At 42.7% G+C, this 26,433-nt stretch overlaps 1 protein-coding gene across 3 annotated transcripts in view; it reads left to right on the forward strand.

Annotated features, from left to right (window-relative positions):
• Positions 1-26,433, forward strand: part of trmt1l (tRNA methyltransferase 1-like) — a 90,297-nt gene that overhangs the window by 56,490 nt on the left and 7,374 nt on the right. For all 3 annotated transcript variants that reach the window (XM_061683477.1, XM_061683478.1, XM_061683479.1), the window contains 4 exons: positions 4,416-4,482; positions 21,630-21,793; positions 21,870-21,932; positions 24,743-24,869. In XM_061683477.1, coding sequence (XP_061539461.1) covers positions 4,416-4,482; positions 21,630-21,793; positions 21,870-21,932; positions 24,743-24,869 — 421 coding nt within the window. The remainder of the gene's footprint in view (positions 1-4,415; positions 4,483-21,629; positions 21,794-21,869; positions 21,933-24,742; positions 24,870-26,433) is intronic.

The raw sequence follows: 26,433 nt of genomic DNA on the forward strand, positions 1-26,433 counted from the left end.
ATAAAATTAGATCTGATCCTCATCTAAATCACAAGAATAACCAGTCTGCTGAAACTAATATCACATAAACGTGTTCATATTTTTATTGAAAATAAACACTCAGGACAGTGAGGATATCAGAATTACACCTCAAGGTTATGGATTCGTCCAGAGCTAATCTGAGTCAGGTGTGAGCCAACTTGGAGTCCAATCAATGAGTAAGATTGGAGGTGTGGCTAAAAGCTGTTTTGGGGCCTCAATCAAAAAGTGCATAGGATTCTGTAAAAGTTTATGTACGCACCAAAGCTGAAAATGGCGTACGGCCATAATCCCATCAAATCGTGCGTAACCACACAGGCACACCTGTAAAAAATTAGCCTTCTATAAAAAAATAAATAAATAAAAAAGTTGCGGCTCATCAATCAAACAAGCAAAATCAGCTCATGATTATAAATTAGACTGGCTCATGTATTGTGAAGGGTGAATTTGTGGCAACAGCAGAAACAATTCTGGAAAAAAAAAAAAAACAACTTTTGGAGACAGAAGTTGATAGTGTTTATTTATTTATATTTTTAATACAAGTCACATAACTTTCCGCATGAACCTTTGTATGATTCTTTAAGGCCCCCCTTTTGTGTGTACGCAGCTTTGATAAGTGCGGATCCTGGCCACTAGAAAACACACACACGCTTAGAATGGTCAAGAAGCATTGCCTGATGTGGACCGTGCCTGTCTGTGTTACGCATATTGAAGAATTGACAATAAAAATACCCTGTAAGCTTGTAATCTTAAATATCAGCACAAATCAGCAAAATGATAAAATGATCCTACATCTGAAGCCACCCAGGAAAACCTCGATGACCATGTCAGAATTTGATGCAGCTGACCAAAACACTGTACAAAAAAACAGTTCAGCAGCTGAAACCATCAACGAGCTGTCTTGACTCAATACCATCTGACTTTTTCAAAGCAATTGCAAAGTCTGTGCTGGCTGACTTGCAGCAAATAATCAATTACTCACTTCAGTCAGGCGAGTTTCCAAAAGCTCTTAAAGTAGCTGCAATTAAGCCTCTTCTATAAAATAGAATGCCGCACGCTTCCATGTGAGCAAGCTATAGACCCATCTCAAATCTCCCTGTCATCGCCAAGATTGTTGAGAGAGTAATTTTTAATCAGCTCAGCAATTTCTTGAGCTTAGATGGACTTTTTTTCAATCATGTTTCCCAACAGAATCTGCTCTTATCAATGTGCTAAATGATATAAGGTTAAATACTGACTTGGGAAAGGTGTCAATTCTGGTCTTGTTGGATCTCAGTGCGGCCTTTGTTACGATAGATCATAATATCCTGCTGAACAGGTTGGAAACGTGGGTAAGACTAAATGGAACAGTCCTTAAATGGTGCAGGTCCTACTTGGAGGAAATGAGTTATTTTATAACCATTGGAGGTGTTCAATATCATCGAATGGCAATGACCTTTGGGGTCCCTCAAGGGTCAGTTCTAGGACCCCTCCTGTTCAGCCTTTATATGCTAACCTTGGGTCAAATTCTTCAGAACTTTAATTTTGAATATCTTAGCTAAGCAAATGACACACAATTACATCTAGCAGTGTCTCCAGATGACTACAGTTCAATTGAGGTGTTGTGTCACTGTCTAAAACATAAATAACTGGATGAGCCAAATTTTTCTTCAATTAAACCACAGCAAAACTGAGATTTATTTATTTTTTTGCAATGAAGAAAAGAGGATTGCAGTTAGTAAATACCTGGAGTCACTCTCTTTAAAAACAAAAGACCAAGTCTGAAACCTTGGTGTACTGATAGATTCTGACCTGACTTACAACAGTCATATCAAATCAATTACTCTTCTTTTTTGCCTTCTACCATCTCAAGAACATATCCAGAGTGAAGGCTTGCATGTGCGAAGCAGACCAGGAGAAGCTCATCCATGCTTTTGTCTCAAGTAAACTTGACTATTCTAATGGTCTTCTGACTGGACTCCCCCAAAAGAGCATTAAACACCTGCAGCTCATTTAGAATGCTGCAGCCGAGAACAAAGAGGTCAGAACATATTACTCCAATTCTAAAGTCTCTACATTGGCTCCGTCAGCATTAGAAAATATTTTAAAGTTCTGCTAATGGTCAATAAATCATGGTTTAGGTCCTGAATAAATGAAATAAATGCCGATGGAATATAAACCCAGTAGGGCTCTGAGATTGCCTGACACAAGTCAAATACTGGGGCACAGAGTCCAAAGCAAACATGGTGAAGCAGCCTTTAGATATTATGCTGCACACAAATGGATTAAGTTGCCAACAGAAGTGACGTCAGCCCAAAGTGTGAATGTTTTGAAGTCCAGATTAAAAACTTTTTTAAAAATATTTTTCCATGCTTTTAAGAGCATTTCCACGTAATCATGTAAAGCACATTGAGTTACCTTGTGTATGAAATGTGCTATATCAGTAAATTTGCTTTGCTGGGACATCCCCGAGAAAGATGTTGCTTATATGGCAGCATATGTTGCTCCAAAACCTGTATGTACCTTACAGCATTAATGGTGCCTTCACAGATGTGCAAGTTACCAATGCCACGGGCACAAACACACCCCCATACCATCACAGATGCTTGCTTTTAAACTTTGCGCTGATAACAATCTACATGTTTGTTTTCTCTTTGGTCCGAGGACACGACTGTGTACTCCTCAGACCACATAAAACTTTTCCACTTCGTGTCAGTCCATCTCAGATGAGCTTGGGCCCAGAGAAGCTGGTGGCGTTTCTGAGTGTTGTTGGTGTATGGCTTATACTTTAAATGGTTTTAACTTGTATTTGTTGATGAAGCTACGAACCGTGTTAATCGACAATGGTTTTCTCAAGTGTTCCTGAGACCACATAGCAATATCCTTTACACAATGATGCAGTTTTTTAATGCAGTGCTGCATGAGGGATCAAAGGTCACAGTCATTCCATGTTGGTTTTCGGCCATGCCGCTTACGTGCAGTGATTTCTCCAGATTCTATGACTCTTTTGGTGATATTATAGACCGTAGATGGTGACGTTAAGCACCATTGTTGTTGTTCCCAGTCTTTTGTTGCCCCTGTCCCGGCTTTTTTGGAACGTGTTGCAGACATTAAATTCAAACTGAGAGCGTATTTGCAAAAAACAATAATGTTCAGAAGGTTGATTGTTAAATATATTTTCTTTGTGGTGCAACTATTCAGTTGACTGCAGAAAAGACACACTATGTTAAGATCTGAAAGATTATACATGAGGTTGATGTGTCCCACATCCTTATTCTCTTATTCTCAACAGTTCACACCGTGTTGTGCACTGGTAGAGGAATTGAGCAAGAGCTCATTCTTTTACACACTACCTAAATTGATGGTTTCATGGGAACCCCCACCCCCCCAAAAATAAAAAACAGTACAACATAAATCAACAATAAATGTGACAGCTAAATAAGGGTACACATTCCAAGAAACATACATAGAAACAACGTTATTTAACTTAACAATAAGGACATTAATTATTGCAACAACAACAAAATATATATCCACATTGCATTTTGGGAATTGCACAACTTGATGTTATGTATGCTTGTTTATGTCAGCATTAGCAGCTAGCTTTGTGCGTGATCATGCTAATCGTTACACGGCGGGGGTTCCTTTATATTACAGTCTGGTTTAATCAGTGTAGTGGTCTCAAGAATTAGTCATGTACGATATTTCTTTTTCATTCACTTTTTTTTACCAATCGATCAGCACGAAGCGAGCATCTATTCAACATGACACTATATTCTCCTTCGTGTCCTTTTCACCTCTTTTTGACTCGATATTTTACAAAGTGCCCCATACCGTTACAATTGACATACCACAGTTGGAATAAATTGTAGCTTTATAACAAGATGACAAACTTAAATTGGGGGGGGGGGGGGGTCGCCATCGCTGACCTCATAGGCCGTTTCATACTCCTTGAACGCTGGCAGCTAGATCCATTCCACACATCCACCACACCATCAACACACAGATGAAATTGTGAATATTACTCCGCGGTGGACTGATATGTGGCCAGAGGTTCCGCCCGTGCGCTCGAAGTCACAGGAGTTGACGAGACCAGAAAAAAACCACCACTTCTGCTGGTAATAAGTCACGGTACTTTTACCGTGAGTTATTGATGATCTAAATGTCGCTCGCTACCTTTATTTATCAAGCCTATTAACATATTCTCAAATTGAGTCAAAAGTCATTAATTTAATGACTGGAGGCTGACTCGACTAAAAGTCGTGACTCGAGTCCACAACTCTGATTCCGATGGTTTCCTACCAGTGTTCATTAATATGGTAACTAACTAATTAAAATGAAATGGATCTGATAATCTTGTATGAGATTTTTTGTTTTGTTTGGTTAGTTTTCAACTCAAACATGTATGTTTCTTTCAGATACATTGCCCTGTAACTGTCATGGAAGTCTTCCTGGAAAAACTGCAGTGCAGCTGGGACCATTATGGTAAGCTTGTTGCATTTTACCTACTGAAGTTCTATTCAATCAGTTCAATTCATCTATTCAATAGATGGTGGGCCTCCTCTTCAAACAAGCTCGGCATGCTTCTGAGTTGTGTGCAACGGTCTTTACCTCAGTGATTATATTTCTTAAAAATTAATTAGTTGCTAGATTTGTGCATGGGATATGCCTGAATTTCCCCAACGGGATTAATGAACTGATCCATCCATACATGCATACATACAAATGTAGATCTCATTTACCCAGTGGCTTCTTGCACTTTTACTAATTTTCCACCCACAAGGAGTCCCTGACCATATCTCCATTTCAAGGTTTAAAGCCCCCCGGTAACCTCGGATATTACACGATGGATCTTAAAGAGACGACCGGGGTTGCCTAAACTGGTGTTGAGAGAGAGAGTCGCATAGGTTCTCATGACCAAATGTGAGACGCCAGCCCTATCTAAGACAGTTCCACAACTCAGCTGAGTAACTGTCGCACGAAGCCGAAGTCGACAACACAAATACAAAGGTCAATTTGGATTGCGTTGTTCTTCCAACAAGCTTCTTCAAGAATGACCAATTTTAGATAAGGTGGTTTGGATGGAATAGGATGGATACTACGTGGCTCTCCCCTTTGCTTATCAAGTAATCCTCTTTAATTCCACTGTCTCTCTTCTGATGTTTTTCACCCTGTCAAAAGAACTTCAATTCCTCCAATTTGCCTTTCAACTTACACAGAGGTCTAAAAGGGGTCTTCTGCACGTCTATCAGCATTCATACTGCTTGTGAGTTGGCAGGAAAAGAACCTCAAGCCTCAATGTGCTCACGTATTTATAGTTTTCAAATGTAGGAGGATCTTAAAGGGACTTATTACCCTAGATGGTCCTGTCCTGTCTTAGGGGAAAGTACACTACTTTCCAGAAGGGCTATGAATACATACCTTACTGGCAGTCAACTATAAACACCACCATATATGGAAGCCAAATAAAGACAACACCATATATAGACTTGGTCAGCCACAGCCTGTAACAAGTTGCTTTCCAGTTGCAAACAGCTTCTCACCATTCTACTTAATATTTGAACGACTTCTGACAGTTGAACAAAGCTTCTAATACTATTTTCTTGTAAACCTTTGTGGTTTTGATTAAACAAAGATTTACTACCTCTATTGGATTCAGCCTCCCAAAACAATTTCAAACAAAATAGCAATGATTGACCTATAATCGTTATCAAAGCCTCCTGTCTATAAAGTGTATTTCTTTAAACGTAAACTTTAAAGGACTACTTTAGTAAGATAATTGCACATGACACACTTAGTATATCAGCAGGGATCTCGTTTGTTGTGCATCCCAAAAATTAGCAGGGACGCATGGAGCATATTCAATCGGAGTCCGTAGACATGTGGTTTAAGACCTGCCCTATGTACTGTATGTGTGTGTGTGTGTGTGTGTGTGTGTGTGTGTGTGTGTTGGTGAAGAGCTTCCACACACAGCGAATCAAAAGTACGAATCCTGTCTTGGTGCTAACCAATCAGAGGCAGGGGTTATCAGTAGGGCGGGTTATCATTCCATAAATACAATGCACACAGGAGTTTTTTTCTGGACTTCATAAAAATTTTTTGTGGAGAAACCAAGCTGCTCACGACGTAGTAGGTCGCAGGTGTTTGCTCCGTCGGTGCACACAACTGGGACAAAGGGAAAGTTAACAGTTTATTACTTTTGCTCGCCTGCGGGCTAGCAAGCTAAGGGCTAGAGCTAAAAAGCTCACTTGACCGCGGGAACATTGTTAAAATGTTAGAATCAGAATCTCTATTTGTCAGGTATGTCAAAAACACACAAGAAAATTGTCTCTGGTAGTTGGAGCTGCTCTAGTACGACAATCGAGAGCCATTTTGACAAAAAATACTTTTGAGACATAAAAATATTTTAAAAAAAACACTCTACGGAGAGTCTGATAGCCTCTAGCAATTTAATGGCAAGAGGGAAGAAGCTGTTAGAAAGTCTGCATTTAGTTTGCATTGATCGATCGCGCCAACCTGAGGGAAGGAGCTGGAAGAGGTGGTGACCGTGATGTGGAGGGTCCAAGAGAATTTTGCATGTGCTTGTCTTAGTTCTGACAGCGTGCAAGTCCTCCGGTAGTTCTGATTGTCCGTTGCAGTTTGTCCTTTTTGGTGGCAGCACCAAACCAGACTGTGATGGATGAACATGGGACTGATTCAATGTGTAGAATTGCCTCATCAGCTCCTGTGGCAGGCCGTGCTTCCTCAGAAGCTGCAGGAAGTATATCCTCTGCTGTGTCTTTTTTGAGGATGGAGTTGATATTGGTGTCCCACTTCAGGTTCTGAGAGACTGTAATTCCCGGGAACCTGATGGTTTCGACGGTTGACACGGCAGTTAGATTGCGTGAGGGACAGCTATGGCGCAGGATGCTTCCTGAAGTCCACGATCATCTCTACAGTCTTGAGCGTGTTCAGCTCCAGGTTGTGTTGGCCGCACCACAACTCCAGCCGCTCCACTTCCTGTCGATATGCTGACTCGTCACAGTCTTTTATGAGGCTGATGACTGTGGTGTCGTCTGCAAGGGTTAGCGATCTGAGTTGTGTGCGTGTTCCCCACAAAACACACACACACATGACTTTCCCGTGTGTGTGTGTGTGTGTGTGTGTGTAACTGTTTATAAACCATAACCACAGCGGCACACGTTATCAATATTCAGGCAGTAGTTGACTTCAATGAACTTTTTTTCAGCGTCATTTGATTGACAGGTAAAGGTCTCACATCATAGACTAAAAAATATCAGTGATATTAAAATGTATGGCATTTGATTTAAAAACAGTGACAAAGCTCAAATGTTTGAGCACCTACATGGTGTTTTTTTTTTATTCATTAAAATTTAGCAGGCTTTAAGACATTTTTGTCTCTTTAGTGGGTTAATGGCGTTCTACCACTGTGCCAAATGTCTAATATTTAAGTGTGAAGAGAGCCTGAGTGAGATTTATGGATATTTTTTTTTATCTAAGCTACTTTATTCTACATTACATTGCCAATGTTCGATGTTCTTTTGAATTGAAAGTTGATTGTTCTTAAAAAGGATTTACTTGAATTATTATGCTCTACAATATCAGATCACTGTCATCAAAACGATCCTATCGTTTGTCGTCTTAAAAAATTTGCTATCGTGGCAGGCTGAAACATATTGAGAGCGAGAGCAAGAGCAACGTATAACACAAATAAAAATCTGCAATATAGCGGGACCACGAAGCAACAACCATCATATAGGATTACTGTATCTGTCCTCCGTGATGATAAGTTGCAGGTACTCATTGTTCCAGGGCTGGCTCATTTTTTCCAGACATATGCATCGTGGGATTCACACAGTCTCATGTGTAAAATGATCTTATATATCAGACTTTCTGTCACCAACTTTCGAAAATCCGCTCAGTTTTTTCCCCGAGTTACTCACCGGAGCGGCGTCCGCGGTTTTTGGCGCATGGATGCGGAAGCGGCGCCACAGAGGAAAACGATCCGGCATTCAGGTGAAACTCCGCAAGAGAGGACACAGATTGGCGTTCCCGTCGATCCACCTCGCGAATGTACGCTCCCTACCCAACAAAATGGACGAGCTTCATCTTCTGTTAAAGACCAGTAAAGACTTCGGACGTTCCGCGGCCATGTGCTTCACGGAGACCTGGCTTTGCGACGCTGTACCCGATGGCGCCGTCATGCTTCCCGGCTTCAACATTCATCGAGCGGACCGCGACATGGAATCATCGGGGAAAACGAAGGGCGGCGGGATATGCCTCCATATAAACGAAAAATGGTGTACGGACGTCACGGTGCTCAGCACACACTGCAGCCCGCATTTGGCGTCGCTGTTTTTGAACTGTAAACCATTTTACTCGCCACGTGAGTTTGCATCGTTTATACTGGCTGGAGTCTATATTACACCGCAAGCTAACACGAACGCCGCATTGCTAACGCTCGCCGAACAAGTCAACGAAATTGAAAAAAAACACCCTGACTCACCCCTCATTATTCTCGGGGACTTTAACAAAGCTAAACTCAACCACGAACTCCCTAAATACAAGCAGCACATCGACTGTCTTACCAGGGAAAATAATACTTTAGACCACTGCTACACTACGGTAAAAAATGCATACCATGCTATACCTCGTGCAGCCCTGGGCTCGTCTGATCACTGCTTAATTCACTTAATACCGACGTACAAGCAAGAACTTAAATGTGCGAAGCCTACAGTGATAACAGTCAAAAAGTGGACCAATGAAGCAAAGATGGAACTTCAAAGCTGTTTAGACTGCACAGACTGGAGTGTCTTTGAAAATTCAGCTGGCAGCCTGGATGAATATACGGACACTGTCACATCCTATATCAGTTTCTGTGAAGAGGTTTGTGTACCAACAAAATCATTTCGGACATTCAACAACAACAAGCCGTGGTTCACTGCTAAACTTAAGCAGCTTCGCCAAGCTAAGGAAGATGCATATCAGAGCCGGGACAGGGCCCTGTATAATCGAGCTAGAAACCAGCTTACTAAAGAAATTAACATTGCAAAGAGGATCTATGCAGCAAAGTTGGAAAAACAGTTTAGCGCGAACGACTCAAAATCAGTCTGGCGTGCATTCCAATCGCTGACTAATTACAAGCGACGATCCCCCCAAGCTGAGAACAATAGCACACTAGCCAAGGACTTGAATACCTTCTATTGCAGATTTGAAAAGGTCAGTTTCACTCCACACACCCACCCGGCCGCACCCGCGACCACAACCACACCTCTGACTTCTGCGTTAACCATCCATGAACAGGATGTGAGACGCATCTTCAAACAACAGAAGATTAACAAAGCGACAGGACCGGACCATGTGTCCCCATCCTGCCTCAAAGTCTGCGCGGACCAGCTCGCTCCAGTCTTCACTCAGATCTTTAACAGTTCTTTGGAAATGTGCGAAGTTCCATCCTGTTTCAAACGCTCCACCATCATTCCAGTCCCCAAGAAACCTGCAATCTCGGGTCTGAATGACTACAGGCCTGTCGCTTTGACATCTGTGGTCATGAAGTCCTTTGAACGTCTCGTGCTGGACCACCTCAAGAGTGTCACAGGTCCCCTGCTGGACCCCCTGCAGTTTGCCTACCAAGCGAACAGGTCTGCGGATGATGCAGTCAACATGGGACTGCACTTCATCCTAGAACACCTCGACAGTGCAGGGACCTGAGCGAGGATCCTGTTCGTGGACTTCAGCTCAGCGTTCAACACCATCATCCCTGAACTCCTTTCAACCAAGCTTCTCCAGCTCAGCGTCTCATCTGCCAGTGGATTTACAGCTTTCTGACGGGCAGGACACAGCAGGTCAGGCTGGGGGAGGCCACCTCATCCGCACGCAGTATCAGCACTGGGGCGCCCCAAGGTTGTGTCCTCTCTCCGCTGCTCTTCTCTCTCTACACGAACGACTGCACCTCAGCGAACCCAACTGTCAAGCTCCTGAAGTTTGCAGATGACACCACTGTCATCGGCCTCATCAAGGACTGTGACGAGTCTGCATATCGACAGGAAGCGGAGCGGCTGGAGCTGTGGTGCGGCCGACACAACCTGGAGCTGAACACGCTCAAGACGGTAGAGATGATCGTGGACTTCAGGAGGCATCCTTCGCCACAGCTGCCCCTCACGTTGTCCAGCTGCCTTGTGTCAACCGTTGAGACCTTCAAGTTCCTGGGAATTACAATCTCTCAGGACCTGAAGTGGGCGAACAACATCAACTCCGTCCTCAAAAAGGCCCAGCAGAGGAGGATGTACTTCCTGCGGCTTCTGAGAAAGCACGGCCTGCCACCGGAGCTGCTGAGACAGTTCTACACAGCGGTCATCGAATCAGTCCTGTGTTCTTCCATCACAGTCTGGTTTGGTGCTGCTACAAAAAAGGACAAACTCCGACTGCAACGGACAAGCAAAACTGCTGAAAGGATTGTCGGTACCCCCCTACCCACCATTGAGGACTTGCACGCTGCCAGAACTAAGACAAGGGCATGCAAAATCCTCTCGGACAGTCTGCACCCCGGTCACCAGCTCTTCCAGCTCCTTCCCTCAGGTATGCGCTACCGATCAACGCAAACTAAAACTAGTAGACATTCCAACAGCTTCTTCCCTCTTGCGATCAACTTCTTAAACACCTAACCTATAATTCCATTACAACAAGCTGGCAATTTTTTTACTTGAGTTCGTTGTCACATTTCTGTGGGGCCAATTATGTATTACTCGTGCACTCACTGTAGTTGTCTCGCCATGTTGCACTATTTGCATATACTGGCCACTCATGCCAGAGTAGCATCTGCTCCATTTGCACACTGATTGAGGAGTATCTGTAACATTTGCACAACCAACATTGTCCCAGATGATCGCACTACTCGTCACTTTAAACCGCATACACTCCTTGAAGTCTCGGCGCCCTTTGCACAATGGTCATTGCACCGGACTATTGCAATATTAGTCGTTCGAACTGCTCTAAGTGCTAGAGGACTCTGCATCTTTTTGCACAATTGTTTTTTGTCAATGTCTTTATGTCCCCAAAGTGTTCTGTAAATTGACTGTCTGTTGTACTAGAGCGGCTCCAACTACCGGCGACAAATTCCTTGTGTGTTTTGGACATACTTGGCAAATAAAGATGATTCTGATTCTGATTCTGATTACACGATCAGGATTTATGGGGCCCATCGCCGATCAGCGAGTTTCAAAAACCGATAACTGATCACCGATCCGATCACAAGATGGAGCAATGTGTCTATTTGAATGACTTGTTCATTTACTGTATACTTGTGTACTGTATACTTAGGTCAAATCAACATTACAACATGACAGAAATAATGGGTGCTAACTTACTGTAATTCAATTACTTTATTGTAATTCAATTACTTCACACACCGAAACTTTAGAGCATGGTTCGACAGAACGCTGGCATGTTTACGTACAACCGTTAGTGCTAGCACTAGCTTGCTAGGCTACATAACGCTTTGTTGCCTGCTTGCGAGCTGTATCGTTTTAAAAGTACTTACCTCAACCAATCCTGAAATGAACATCCTCTCCTGAGCACCGGTGACCACCAGCGCACGTTTTCCCCCATTTTGTTCTTACAATACACACGGCGCGAGCCATTGTTGTTGTCGTCGGCATGGAAACGCATGTATCCGGTCTGGTTTGAGTTGACAAGATAAAGCCATGTGATCGTAAAAGAACGGAATGCGGTGGTATCGGAATACAAGATTTTATTGCAGTAGTCTGATTTGGTCTTTATGAAAGACCAAATTTGTCTTGTAGTCTGATCCAGGCATTACGTGTTGTCTATCTCAGACGTGTTGGCTGTCCCACACCGCCGATATGTTTTTTTAAAAGTAACTTTATTGGTGGTCAGATATTTACAGTACTACGTCAAAAGAAACACGACTGGGCTAAAAATAAACTAGCTTTTCGATTCAGATATACTGTACACGATGGCGACGCGGAGTCAATGTCTTTTGCGGAGCCGATCAATTACGTTATTGATTGGATCGGCGAATTATTACATTGAAGACGATCAGCCGGTCAGCAGAAAATGCTAATTATCGACCGACACCAATCAAGCCGATCAGATCGCTGTAAAGTCCAATATCAGTATAAAATATTAATCTTCCATTCCGCGTATCCTCACTAGGGTATGAAATATGAAAAATTTAAAAACCTAAAATAATAAAAATATAGAATAAAAAAGTACATCACATCGACGTACCCGTTTCCATGATACAAAAATGGCCAAACACATTCTTCATCCTAACACGTATCTCAAAATGGGTATATCTGAGTATGGGTCCTAGGCTTGTTGTTAACCTTTATGTGTACATGTATTTTTTTTGCAATAGCTGTTACTGAATATATGATTATTTCTATATATTTTGCAAGCAAACTAACTGTATTTGGTATTCATGTTTGACAAAGTATGTGTATAACATACGTTAAGTCTCTTGTGGCATCTGGTGGTCTATATCTGATCCACTTTCTATTAACAATCTGTTAAAGGTACTCATTTCCGTATGGATAAACCATATTACACGTATAACACTGTAACACTCGGCACCGCCCCGAATGAAACACTGTAACACTCGACACTATCCACACTCCACTGCCAAAAGTATTCGCTCACCTGCCTTGACTCACATATGATTTTAAGTGATATCCCATTCTAAATTCATATGGTTTAATATGATGATCTACCCTTTGCAGCTGTAACAGCTTCAACTCTTGTGGGAATGCTTTCAACAAGGTTTAGGAGTGAGTTTATGGGAATATTTGCCCAATCTTCCAGGATCATATTTGTGAGGGCAAACACTGATGTTGAGCAAGAAGGCCTGGCTCACTGTCCGCTCAAAATCAACCCAAAGATGTTCTATTGAGTTGAAGGCTGGACTCTGTGCAGGTCAGTCATGTCCATACACACCAAATTCTCTCATCCATGTCTTTATAGACTTTGCTTTGTGCATCAGTGCACAGACATGGAATAGGAAGAAGGGGTAATCCCCAAACTGTTTGACTGTCCAAAATTTCTAAGTATGTTGAAGAGTTCATTTCACTGGAGCTCAGGGGCTATTATTTTGGACTGTTGGATTTATCTTACCCAACATTATAAAAAATAGACACAAAAGGAATGAAGACGCTGGTTTCTTTTTCTCATGAGGAGGGCGTATGGGAGATTGTTCAGATTACAGCCTCTCATCACGCTCAAAACAATCTCTCCCGTCGCTCCTGCATTTATTGGAAAAGAGGGAGGTTTCTAAGTTTACAAGACATAACGTACTAAGCTACAAGACACAACACACTAAGGGTAGGGTTTCAAGGTGAAAACATGGCACCAACACTCGTCACGTCCCGGCCACGCCCTTCTCTCTGATGATTCCTGCTGAGTCATCTTCTTGAAGGCAAGACATCTTTCTTTCTCAAAATCATCCATAATACTAATGCAAGCTAAGCAAATAAATGATAACTTCTACAATATATTTAACATGGACATTTCCAACTTTGTGGGAACAGTTTGGAGATGTCACCTTCCTGTTCCAACATGAATGTGAATCAATGCACAAATCAAGGTTCATAATGACACAGATGAGAGTTTGATGTGGATGGACTTAACTGGCCTGCGCAATCCTGACCTCCACCCTTGAGAACACTTGGATGAATCAGAGTGGAGACAGAGAGCCAGACCCTTTCTTCCAACATCGAAGTGTAACCCCACAAATGTGCTTCTGGAAAAATGTTCATGAATTCCCATAACCACACTCCTAAATCTCTATTTTCCCATCCGTCCATGTGTTCTTATATTGTCGGCCTCCCACGTTGCAATCAGTGACACAATTTACAAAAACAAGGGAACATGATAATTGATGGTAATTAGTACAAGATACAATACATAGATTGATTCTTTTACAATGTGTGAGACTTAAGAAAATCAGATTCTCCATTAAAGCTTCCTTACAGGCCTTTCATAAAATTGGGCAGCCCAACCGTATTTTCACGACCATAAGGCGCACCGTATTAAAAGGCGCAGTCTCAGTTACTATTTCTGTATTTAACACATACATAAGGCGCACCGTATTATTGGGCGCAGGCATGGTAGAACATACCCTAGCTTAAAACATACGGAAGCATGCATGCACGCTAAAACAATGTTTTTAAAAAAGCAGGGGGAGCAAAATCGAGTTTGGCTGTACTTTATTGAAGTATTTAACAATTTACTCACATGATTTGTTTTGGATCAATCCTCATCCACAAATCCATCAAAGTCCTTATGTTCTGTATCCGAAATGAACAGCTGGGCAAGTTCTCCATCAAACATGCCAGTTTCCCTCTCGTCATTGTCGGAGTCAGTCTCGTTGCCGTGCGGCCCCTCAGAAATTATGCCGGCTTTTACGAAAGCTCGAACGACAGTGAAAGCAGACACGTTAGCCCAAGCATCCACAATCCATTCACAAATTGTGGCGTAATTTGCCCGGCGCTGCCTCCTAGTCTTAGTAAAGCTGTGTTCGCCATCTGTCATCCATCGCTCCCACGCCGCCCGCAACTCCACTTTGAATGCCCGGTTTACACCCATGTCCAGCGGTTGGAGTTCCTTCGTCAAGCCACCCGGAATGATGCCAAGCTCCGAGTTATTGCACTCAGTCGAATGGTGACTGTAGAGACGCTTCTCGTGACTGTTCCTTGCTCATTAATCCATTGCTCGAGTTGGTCTTCCAACTCGTGCCACCTCGCCTTGTTTCCGCGGAAACTCAGCTTCGTTTTCTTGACTTGGCGAAGCTCGTTTTCCTGCTTCCTCTACTTGCGAACCATGGATTCGTTGATCTTGAATTCTCTCGCGGCTGATTCCCATGTTCCTTTGCGTAACTGATAGCTTGCAGTTTAAATTGTGCTTCGTAAGCGTGTCTCTTCGTAGGTGCCATTTTCGGGGGTCCTTAGCCAAACCGATGTTGTTTTGCACAATGCACACCCCGGAACTATATACCGACTGGGGGCGTGCCTTTAACGTCCTCCTTCACGCGCCACCTTCCCCCTTTAACGTCCGCATCACGTCCCCCTTTCCTCCATATAAGCAGCGTGTCGGCAGGAAATGCTCCCAGTCAGTCAAGCGGAGCGCTCATCGAAGTCACACAACAACATTTACAGATTTTGGAACTCGGTGCACACACAAGGCGTGCCGCATTATTAAGCGCCCTGTCCATTTTGGAGAAAATTTAAGACTTAAGCGCGCCTTATGGCCGTGAAAATACGGTACTGTATATTACTTATTGAAGCTGAAAACCAATGAACTACTGAGATGTTGTCTGTTTATTTAATTATTTACAGTATTTTGTATACCCCCTTCAAGTTTTAGACTTTAGTTATTCTTTCTCTCTGTTATATTGTTTCTCTATTTGTCAATACCTTCTGACATTTGGTTGTCTTGTCCTGTCTAATATGTTATTTGTGGTGTAAATGTGCGATTGAGTGAGTTGTTTGCGTGAGGAAGGGGTGGTTGCCCTCTAGTGCACCTTTGTTTTAATGGAGTTATTTTCAACCGTGAGAAAATTTAACACATCTGAAAGAAGACCACTGTTGTAATGTCCCTTCCTTTTCTGTATCCATCCCATACATGAAAAACATCAATAGAAATATTTCACACACACAACAAAAGCCCCTCTTTAGTTTCGAGTGAGAAAATGTTGACAGCTTTTTTTTCATGTTTGTTGAATTCAATACTATCTTGGCACTACAGTGGTGCCTCGAGAAACGAGTGGCTTGACTTACGGGTTTTTTGAGATACGAGCCATCGAATAGGCGACTTTTTTCTTTGACTTGCGAGCCCAAACTTGAGAAACGAGTGCTGTATGGCAACAGGGTTCTCCATTCACTTGGCAGCAAGCAGCACTTTGGCTGATATAATTTGTAAATATTCTTCAAAAAAGAGACTTCAACCTGTCCATTGCCACTACCAGTGTTGTGTCTCGATTTGTCGCTTCTGTATCGGGTGTTGAGACTCTAGTGAGTCAGTCTCTCGGCATCCCCCTGCTATTCTTCTACATCCTGGGCCACTCTCCTCCGAAGATGGTGGTCAACTGATGGTCTTGGGAGATGGACTCTCAAAAGTTTTCAAGAAATAAACTTAGATTCAGACTTGAATAAAACCAAAAGACAAAAGCTGGAACTGATCACTGAATGGCCTCAAACTCGCCAGGTAATGGAGTAATTCGACAGGAGGACAAAGAACTGAATGAGCACAATGGAATCATCTCTTTATATACACGCTTCTGGGACTCGCTCACCTTGCTCTGAATCCACCTCTTGGCCCTGATTGGCCAGAACAGAGATTCCCTAAGATGGCATGGTTTCTCATTGTGTCGCAGCAGGCTTGGTATCGTTTATTACCCAAACTGTTGGTTTATAATCGTGTCTCAGCATCTTTGGATTTTTTAATATAATGCGATTTTTAATATAATGCGATATAATGCGATGCATTTATCTCTCTCTTGGTGGCGCGATTGGTTCATTCAGGTCCTGCCGGCAGGTGTTCATGGATATCTTCCAGTGGCAGTCGTAAAACATCTTGATGACAGGCTTGTGACAAGTTGGGCCTTCGTTATCGTCCCGCTGGCTACTTTCAGCTACAAAGTTGCTTCTTGACCTTCGAGAGTGTCAACGTGTCACCTGAGTCAGCAAAGCCAAGGAGGTGTTTTTTACGTCGCAAAAGTAGCCTGTAAGAGGCCAGTATACTTCGGGAAGAAGTTGATCACAATCATCTTTATTTGCCCAGTATCTCAAAATCACACAAGGAATTTGTCTCTGGTAGTTGGAGCCGCTCTAGTACGACAACAGACAGTCAATTTACAGAGAACACTTTGGAGACATAAAGACATTGAAAAAAACGTCACTGAGCAATAAAAGGTTGCTAGTAATCTGGTAATGCGGGTCCAATTGTTCTGTGCAAAAGAAGTCCTCTAGCAATTAGAGCAGTTTGAATGACTAATAGAGCAACAATCCCGCGCAATGACCATTGTGCAAAGGGCGCCGTGAATTCAAGAACTGTATGCAGTTTAAAGTGACTAGTAGTGCAATAATCTGGGACAATGTCGATTGTGCAAATGTTGCAGATAGTACTCAGTCGATTGTGCAAATGATGCAGATGCTAGTCAGATAATAGTGCAAATAGTGCAGCATGGTGAGACTTCTACAGTGAGTGCACAAGTAATGTATAATTGGCCCAACAGAAATGTGACAACAAACTCAAGTCAAAAAATTGCCACCATGTTACAATGGAATTGTAAGTTAACTGTTTAAGACGTTAATGGCAAGAGGGAAGAAGCTGTTGGAATGTCTGCTAGTTTTAGTTTGCATTGTCCGGTACCGCCAAACCTGAGGGAAGGAGCTGGAAGAGCTGATGACCAGGATGTGGAGGGTCCAAGAGGATTTTGCATGCTCCTGTCTTAGTTCTGGCAGCGTGCAAGTCCTCAAGAGTGGTTAGGGGGGTACCGAGAATCCTTTCAGCAGTTTTGATTGATCGTTGCAGTCGGAATTTGTCCTTTTTTGTAGCAGCACCAAACCAGACTGTGATGGAAGAACACAGGACTGATTTGATGACCGCTGTGTAGAACTGCCTCAGCAGCTCCTGTGGCAGGCCGTCCATCCTCAGAAGCCGCAGGAACTACGTCCTCTGCTGGGCCTTTTTGAGGATGGAGTTGATGTTGAACTCTCACTTCAGGTCCTGAGAGACTGTAATTCCCAGGAACTTAAAGGTCTCGACGGTTGACACAAGGCAGTTGGACAGCGTGAGGGGCAGCTGTGGCAAAGGATGCCTCCTTAAGTCCACAATCATCTCTCCAGTCTTGAGCGTGTTCAGCTCCAGGTTGTGTCGGCCGCACCACAGGTCCCGCCGCTCCGCTTCCTCTCGATACACAGACTGGTGACCGTCTTTGATGATGCCGATGACTGTGGTGTCGGTGTCAAACTTCAGGAGTTTGACAGCCGGTGCGTTGAGGTGCAGTCATTTATATGGATCCATGTGTGCTTGAACATTGCTTTAGCAAATTTAACACCTCATTCATGTCAAGGGTACCGAGCTAGCCGTGTAAAACTAAAGTAGCTAACCGGGACAGAACAATACTTAATATGCGGACAAATAATATTTATTCGAATATGAACGGCACAGATGTGTGTGGTGTGAATTGTTGTGTGTGCTCTGCATGTGTGTATTCAGCATGATGTGTGCCCTGCATGCTGCACGCAGTTAGTGGTGGTGTCACTTTACTTCACTATACTCGCAGAAGCAGAGCCTAGGGTGTAGAAAACAAGGAAGTACCCTTAACTTAAAGACAATGAAAGGATTCCGCCTTGCAGATGCATGGTCGTGTTTACAAATAGTACAAACACCCGCTGCATTTCTTTGTGGAAGAATCAAATAGGTTTTCCATTTCAGAAGCTAACATTATCTAACGCCAATCTGGGAATCCATCCATCATCCATTTTCTATACCGCTTACCCTCTTTAAGATTTCAGGTGTGCTGGAAATGATCTCAGCTGACTTCGGACGAGTAACGGGCTACACCGTGGACTGGTTGCCAGCCAATTGCAGGGCACATAAAGACAAAACAATCATTTACACACACATTCACACCTAAGGACAATCTAGAGTCTTCAATTCGCCTAAAATGAATTTTTTGAGGGAATGTGGACGGAAACCAGAGTACCCAGACAAAAACCCATGCAACCATGGTGAGAATAATCTGTGAGACAAACAACACTAAACCCCAATTTTTGTTTTTTAAAGCAAGAATACATTGTACTGTATTTTTGCCAGCACTATTCAAAACAAGGTAGTCTGATTAATATTGCGTCTGTGCAAAAATAATTCAAGAGAATATTGCAGAGAGCGATGGATTTAGTAATTCGATCCTGTGTCCATCAAGGCGAGGTGTGAGATGGAAAACATGCAGCGGTAATCAGAGGAAGCGTAGCAAAGAGTAAAAACGTTGTACATGAACTTGATGAGAGAGAGATCTGCAAAACGGGATTCACATCTCAAGTACATGTAGATTATGTTTATGAACTTGGTTTATTATGTGACTTTTGTACATTTAATGAAATAGAATATATAGGTTTTCTTTGTAAATAAAGCGGGCCGGAAATGGCAAATTCTTGCGAATTCACACTCACGACAGTGACGAGACCTAAAAATGGCGGCCCCCATAAGAGAGTACACGAAGGCAAACCTGATGTTTTCAACATATCTTAGATTGTTGTAAAGTCACTATTATTGCTACGTTTTTTTGCATGCATTGCTCGGACATTGCTGAACTATTTTACGCAAGGCACGTTGTTGGGCAGCTAAGGTGTCCTCGGGGAGTTGTGCGGATTTCGGTCGCATCAGACGGCTTTCATTGTTTTCTCTTATCATTGAAGCCTGTCTGGATTTGTGATGCAAATATCCCAGGCAGTACAGTGCAGACTGAGTCAGTCCTCATTATTGCTGCGTTTGTGCAATCCATTGTCCGGTATTTGTATTTTACATCAGGTACCTTGTTGGGCAGCTAAGGGGTCCTTGAAAACAGGTTTTGTTCATTCGCGGCAATTTTTATTATTATTGTTTTCATTTACACAGTAATTACTGTATGATTATTTTCTGGTACAGAAAGGCAAAAGAATATGTTTAGTGAGCTTTTTAAAAAAGACACGTTGGGCTTGCTCTGTAAAATGCTTCATTTTCATGCCGTCATTTCCGGCGGGCTACGAAGTGGAGGTAGTGCGGGAAATGAATGGGGCATTTATTAAATATAAAAAAATCAAATCGTGAAAAATACAGCAAGATATTAGAGGAGCTGATAGGCTTAATCAGCATTGCGTCATCTCCTCTATTGGTGGCTTGTGTGAAAACAACAAAAAACGTTTGATACTGCAGGTTTAATGCCCCACCTGTTTACATTGCGTGACGCCACCCACAAACATGCACACACACAAAGACACCTTTTTTTGGGATAGTGTTACGATCCGGTGTTATTGGTATCGTCGACGTTGAATCACTTATAAGAGGTTGAGTGTTAAAATTGAGACAAATTCTCATTATAAGAATGACCAAGATAGAATAGAATTAAAGCAAAGTATTTATTTCAGTGATTACATAAAGTTAAATTGATAATATGACAGTAAGGGTTTGTAATATAAAATGAACAATAATAAGAAAAAGAAAAATTTAAAAGAAGTCATTTAAAAGTAATAAATCATAAAACAAGTATTTACCTTTTGAGTGAGCTTTAAGGAGTGATCAAGTCCTACGGAGCCGTGATGCCAATAAATAATCAGATAATTTGGAACTTACGAATCCCTGGACAGCTGACTAGCTCTTTTTCCTGTCTACGCAAAGTCAATAGAGGTTCTATTAGTTACCTTATTGTTATATTCTTTTAGTCTTACCCAATTAAAGAGGAAGATTCAAAAATGAAGTCCTCCTGCCAGCCTGTCCCTGAACATTGCGATGGAAAAAGAACGTGTCTCCCTACCTCGAGAGAATAAGGACCCCCGTTTGTCAGTGTGAGGGGTTTTCATAACCTCGGTTCCAGCCTTTTGTTTACTTCATATGACACACGCGCCTCGCCTCTATTTTGTTATTACTCATTCAGTGTCCTGACTTTGACCTGAGTGGAAAGCACCTGTCACCACATCAGCAGTTTTCCTTGTCAGCGTCATCCTGACTTGACCTCTTAATTGCTCACCCAAATAGGCTCTCAGTAAATACATTCGACTACAAGCATATTTCATGTCTTGTAGGTTCTTCAATAAATTCATTCAATTACAAGCATATTTCATGTCTTGAACACAACCAATGCATTTCATCACATCACGTTAATCTCTAAGCATTCTGCAATACATGTGTACATGTTAATTATCAAATAAATTTATACATTCATGTGAATACAATCCTCCCATGCATTCAACCGGTCCGTGCTTCCTCGTAGTACATCTCGTGCTGCGTTGTCTGAGAGAGACAACCTTACACAGGTTACAGTACTTGCATAAAAGCTGTTCCAAAGCATTGCATAGTACTTATACAAAAGTAAGAATAATATATAACAGCCTTGATGTACTTTTTATCAATGATTTCCAAAAGAACATCTGAGTTATAACATCACAGAGAACATCAAAATTATCTCAAGGATATAAAATCAAACAAATGATTAGAAGCAGTTGACTTCAGTATGTGTTTGTTTACTATGACAAGGGGTTTAATAGTATTAAGATATTTAAGAAGACTTATGCTTGACCTGGCGACTCATACTTCATGATCTAAATTTGGTTTGTCGACCTCTGGTGGTTGAACCAGGTATTGATACCTAAATTGGTGTGGCAACCTCTGGTGGTCGAACCAGGAATTGAAACTGGGGCTAAGCTCAATCACATGAACCCAGCTACATAAGCCAATTACAACCTTTTGTACCATCGCTTATATGTGGCTTGGCTGCCCACTTGACAAATGACAATTGTGCAAATGATAGTTCTGGGGATTCTACACAACTGTTGTATTGCACTTTATTTTTTGCAGAAACAATTGTTTAAAATAGTTGTGTTGTTCTTACTATTGACGTATTTGATGTGTATGTGCAGGTCTGGCCCACTGTTTAACACTGGCTTTCTGAGGAAGATGCTCTTGGCAGCAGTACAGCACAGTATGGCCGATATCCAACCGTTGGTCAAAACTCTGATTTGTGAATCTGACTGTACCACTCTGAAGCCTGTAATCCATGGAGCATCAGCATTTACCAACCAGGGTAAAAATATTGCTATTCTATCTCTGCTTTGAGTACAAAAGACCCAATTGACTGTGTGGCTTTTATCTCCAAGTAGAATGTGGCGTCATCATTAAGACGTCTCAGAGTGAAGAAGATTCAGGTCCTGCTGATCAGTCTGGTTAGTCTGTTTCACTGTTGATCAATTACATAATTGGGTTCAATTGCGGTTCGCAAAACATCATCTTATGACAAGAGACGGGAATACCCCGATCCCATTTTTTCGCATACGAGTCAGTCTTTTTTAAGGATCAGAGTCCCGATCCGTAACCTCGACAATGAGCTCACATCCAAATTTTCTCAAATTAATATACACACGGGTCTGTATATAGATGTATATACATACATACAGTACCTACATAGTACCGTGAAAAAGTATTGTCTTCTCAAATTCTAATATTTTTACATAGTTTCCCCACTTCAATGTTTAAGATCATCAAAAAAACGACAAATATAACCCAAGTTGAGTTGCTGCGTTAATAGCTACGAGACTTTACACCGGTCTCATCGGTTTGATCGATATCGGACGATAATTAGCTTTTTATGCTGATCGGCCGATCGGCTTTCATGTCATAATTCGCCAATCCGATCAAATGACGTCATCAATCGGCTCTGCAAAAGACATTTACTCTGTGTCGCCGTCGTGTATGAATTCAAAAGCTAGTTTATTTTTAGCCTTATCACGTGTCTATCTGTAACTCCCTGACGGCCAATAACGTTTTTTTTCAATCTTGTCAGTGAAAAAACACGTCGTCGGTGTGGGGCTATTTTGCGGTGTCTCAGACAAACGACACGTAAGTTATTTGCAGTCTGTGCACAACTGAAGTACGTCGTGGGGAACGTCATCTAAATGTTTCAACCCAACAAATTGAATCGGGTACCTGAAGAATGTACACAAGGAGGAGCATGTCGTGTTCATGCAACGCAGTGTGGGGGTAAAAAAAAAGGAAAAGCCAAACGGACACAAACTCTGGACAACACCCGTCCATATAGCCGGGACAGTGAGAAAGTTATAGTAAGCATGTCATTAACAGTATTTGTTAAAGTAATTTAATTACAATAAAGTGATGTAATTCCAGTAAGTCATGTTGTAAATTTGATTTGACCTAAATTTATGTCAGTGGCCAATCCTTGAATGCCCCCTAGAGGTCATTGATGTTTGAACTTTTGTCTAAAATGCTAGAGAATAATTTAGTATATACAATAAATGAACAAGTCATAAAAATAGACACATTGCTCCATCTTGTGATTGGATCGGTGATCGGTTATCAGTATTTTCAACTTGGCGATCGGTAATCGGCCCCAAAAATCCGTGTAAATCTGAAAAGCGTCATGCCCATTTCTATTCAATGAATCCGTAATGTTCCAGAAACCCAACGTGGCAAGGGCTGCGAGGGCCCTTAATAGCTGCTCACAGCGCAAGTTATTATTAGGGCCTGAGCAGCGACCTCTGCAAGGATCCCTGTAATCATAGGAATTTTTCTTTTTCTCTATTCTTTTTACTATTATTCTTCTCCATATTTTTTTCAAATTTTTTTGATGGCCTAAACCTATCCCAATTCAAACCAAACTTTACACGCACATCGGGCCTTATTAATAATAATAGTAGAAATAATAATAATATTATTATTTTATTTTTGATAGTTTTGTACCCCCCCCCCCCCAGCATCATCAGTGCCACGTGATAGAGGTTTTTTTTTTCAAAAACAGGAGAACTCCAGAATCATTTGTCGCAATAAGTGAATGGCCCCGCTCCCACCTAATAAGTTCTAGGATTGTGTGTCTGCGGACACATGCAAGTGATTTGACACCGTTTCGCGTGCACAATAACTGACAGAAGTGTCCTGTAATTGCTGTGACTGCACTGTGGAGGCTGAGGACCCCACCCAATCAATCGAGAGGCAGCGTCGGGCCCAGAAGTCCACCCGGTGGACGGAACACGTCCCACACCGAGGGACCCAGGGCTGGACACCGGCCCTACCAAGGCTCCCCAAAAACTGGCCACATGCAGGAGGCCGCAGGAACCCAATGCCACCCTCCCCAGCCCAAGGGCGAGATGGTGTCCCTTGTTTGATGGAAAGTAGGGCGGATTGGGGTGCCTGACAAGGGAACGATAAGTAAGGGGGAACCCCCACGCCAAGCAGCCATCCAGCCCGAGGGGCTCAGGAGCACCGCCATGAGGCGAATGAAAACCCAAATCCCCCCCTGTTACTATGACTGGCCCTACCTTGTGTATCGCTGCCCAAACCCCCAAGTGGTGTGGTGCATTCAAATCTGGAGGGGCCAGTGAACCTGTGGGGCGGGGTGTGTCAGGGTTGATGGGCATTGCTGCCTAACAGCACTCACCCACAAGACCCCCACTGAGAAGGATGTATGGCGTGTGGAATGCATTAAAATCCAGGGGGGCAGGCAGGGCGGAGGGGCTGGGCGCCTGGACCGGGAAACAGCACTGACGTACTGAAACCCACACTCCCCGACCCCACATTAGCCCCCCAAGAAGCTGTAGTTATTATTATTATGATTGTTATCCGTCCATCCATTTTCTGAGCCGCTTCTCCTCACGAGGGTCGCGGGCGTGCTGGAGCCCATCCCAGCTATCATCGGGCAGGAGCTGGGGTACACCCTGAACTGGTTTCCAGCCAATCGCAGGGCACATATATACAAACAACCATTTGCACTCATATTGACACCTACGGGCAATTTAGAGTTGTCATTTAACCTCCCACGCATGTTTTTGGGATGTGGGAGGAAACCGGAGTGCCCGGAGAAAACCCACGCAGGCACGGGGAGAACATGCGAACTCCACACAGGCGGGGCCGCGGATTGAACCCCGGTCCTCAGAACTGTGAGGCAGACGCTCTAACCAGTCGTTCACCGTGCCGCCTATTATTATTATATTTTATTTTATTTATTTTTTTCACTTGAATTTAGGAAAGAGAAAGACTGTTGAGGAGTCAAGGAACAATGTAAAGAAGCTGAAGTCTGACTCATCTCTGGAACATCCGGCATTCTACTACAGCATCCACCGCCACAGCATGCGAGGGATGAACATGCCTAAGTGAGTGATCACTTACATCTTTTTCTTTGTATGGGTAATTAGAAATTTTTCAAATGCAGGAAGTCCTCGAGTTACGACGCACTCGACCTAGGACGTTTCGACTTTACGACGCCTGTGCCTCGTTCGCCGTTTTGTCCCAGCACCATAGTGTTTCTGCTTTGCTAGTGCATAGTGCTTGTCTGTGTTTGTGCGCCGGGAGTATCTTTGCCTTTATTTTTTTACACTTTCAGCAGTACTGGTAAGTACAGCATCTTATTTTTTTATTTTAATGTATTTTAGTTTCTTTATACGAAGTGTTAACCTTACCCGCTACGGTCACCAGACCGTGGTCGGGAGACGTAGGGGTTAACTCTCTTCTCTCGTTGAACAGCTGAGTTGGGTGGCGGCACCAATAAAGGCACGAAGCACCGTTTTGCTGCTTTAATGGCTTCATTAGCTCCTCTGCACATTCGACGTCAACGGGTCCTCCGCTCATCGCTACTCTTCCCCGGTCGCCGTCACTACACTTGCCACTGTACACACTCGCACCCGCGCGGACTCCTTCCTCCTTCGCAGTCCCGTCTCACTCACACATCGACCCACACACACTGAGCTTGCTGTCACAGTCGCGTGGGACAATACCCGTAACAGAAGTATTTCGACTTTAATGGTGAAATCCGACTTACGCGGAAATTCGTGTTACGTCGCCAGCGTGGGAACGGAACTCGTTCGTAAATCGAGGACTTCCTGTATGTCAAATATATTTGTGTCGTACAATTGTCAAAATTGGGTTAAAGGGCAAAATAAACAAAACTTTCCTTGAAAACAGCAATAAATGCATGTGCAGTGAAACGTTAATGCACAGGAATCAAACTTCAGGCCCAGGGACCAGATCGGACCCGCCACATCATTTTACGTGGCCTGCGAAAGCAAAGCATGTGCATCAACTTCGTTTCTTGCAAAAAAAAATACCAAAACTGAGCTTTTTTTTTTTTTTTTTTTTGGTTACCAATACCCCTTTTAAAATAAATTTAATCTTTGAAGTTTTTACTGGCCTCTGACTTCAAAACTAGTTATCCATCAATTTGTTGTGTATATGTAATAATATGAGGAGATCATACTTTGATATGGGTTCACAGTCATAACGGCCCTCCGAAGGAAACCATAACTGCGGTGTGGCCTGCAGTCAAAATTTGTTTGACACCCTGCTTTATGGTTGAACAAACTCTGCTCTGAAATCATGGTCAACCTGTGTTATGTTCATATTTTGAATGTTTTCACTTTTATTTACTTACTACATCACTTTTGGTCTTCTATGGTGTAAATCAATTTCGCTTGATATTGCAACAAAGTAGGGAACAATGCTAATAAATGATACAGATGTTCTCCCCGATAGAAATCCATTCTATGAGGAAAATCTGATTGTCACACCAGCAATATTTGCAAATATGCTGAACACGCTGATAATCTCTCTTAATAATGATAACGGAAGAACCATCCATCCATCCATCCATTTTCTACCGCTTATCCGAGGTCGGGTCGCGGGGGCAGTAGCTTTAGCAGGGTCGCCCAGACTTCCTTCTCC

The sequence above is a fragment of the Phycodurus eques genome, chromosome 8, assembly GCF_024500275.1.
Source record: "Phycodurus eques isolate BA_2022a chromosome 8, UOR_Pequ_1.1, whole genome shotgun sequence".
In the NCBI taxonomy this organism is placed as follows: Eukaryota; Metazoa; Chordata; class Actinopteri; order Syngnathiformes; family Syngnathidae; genus Phycodurus; species Phycodurus eques.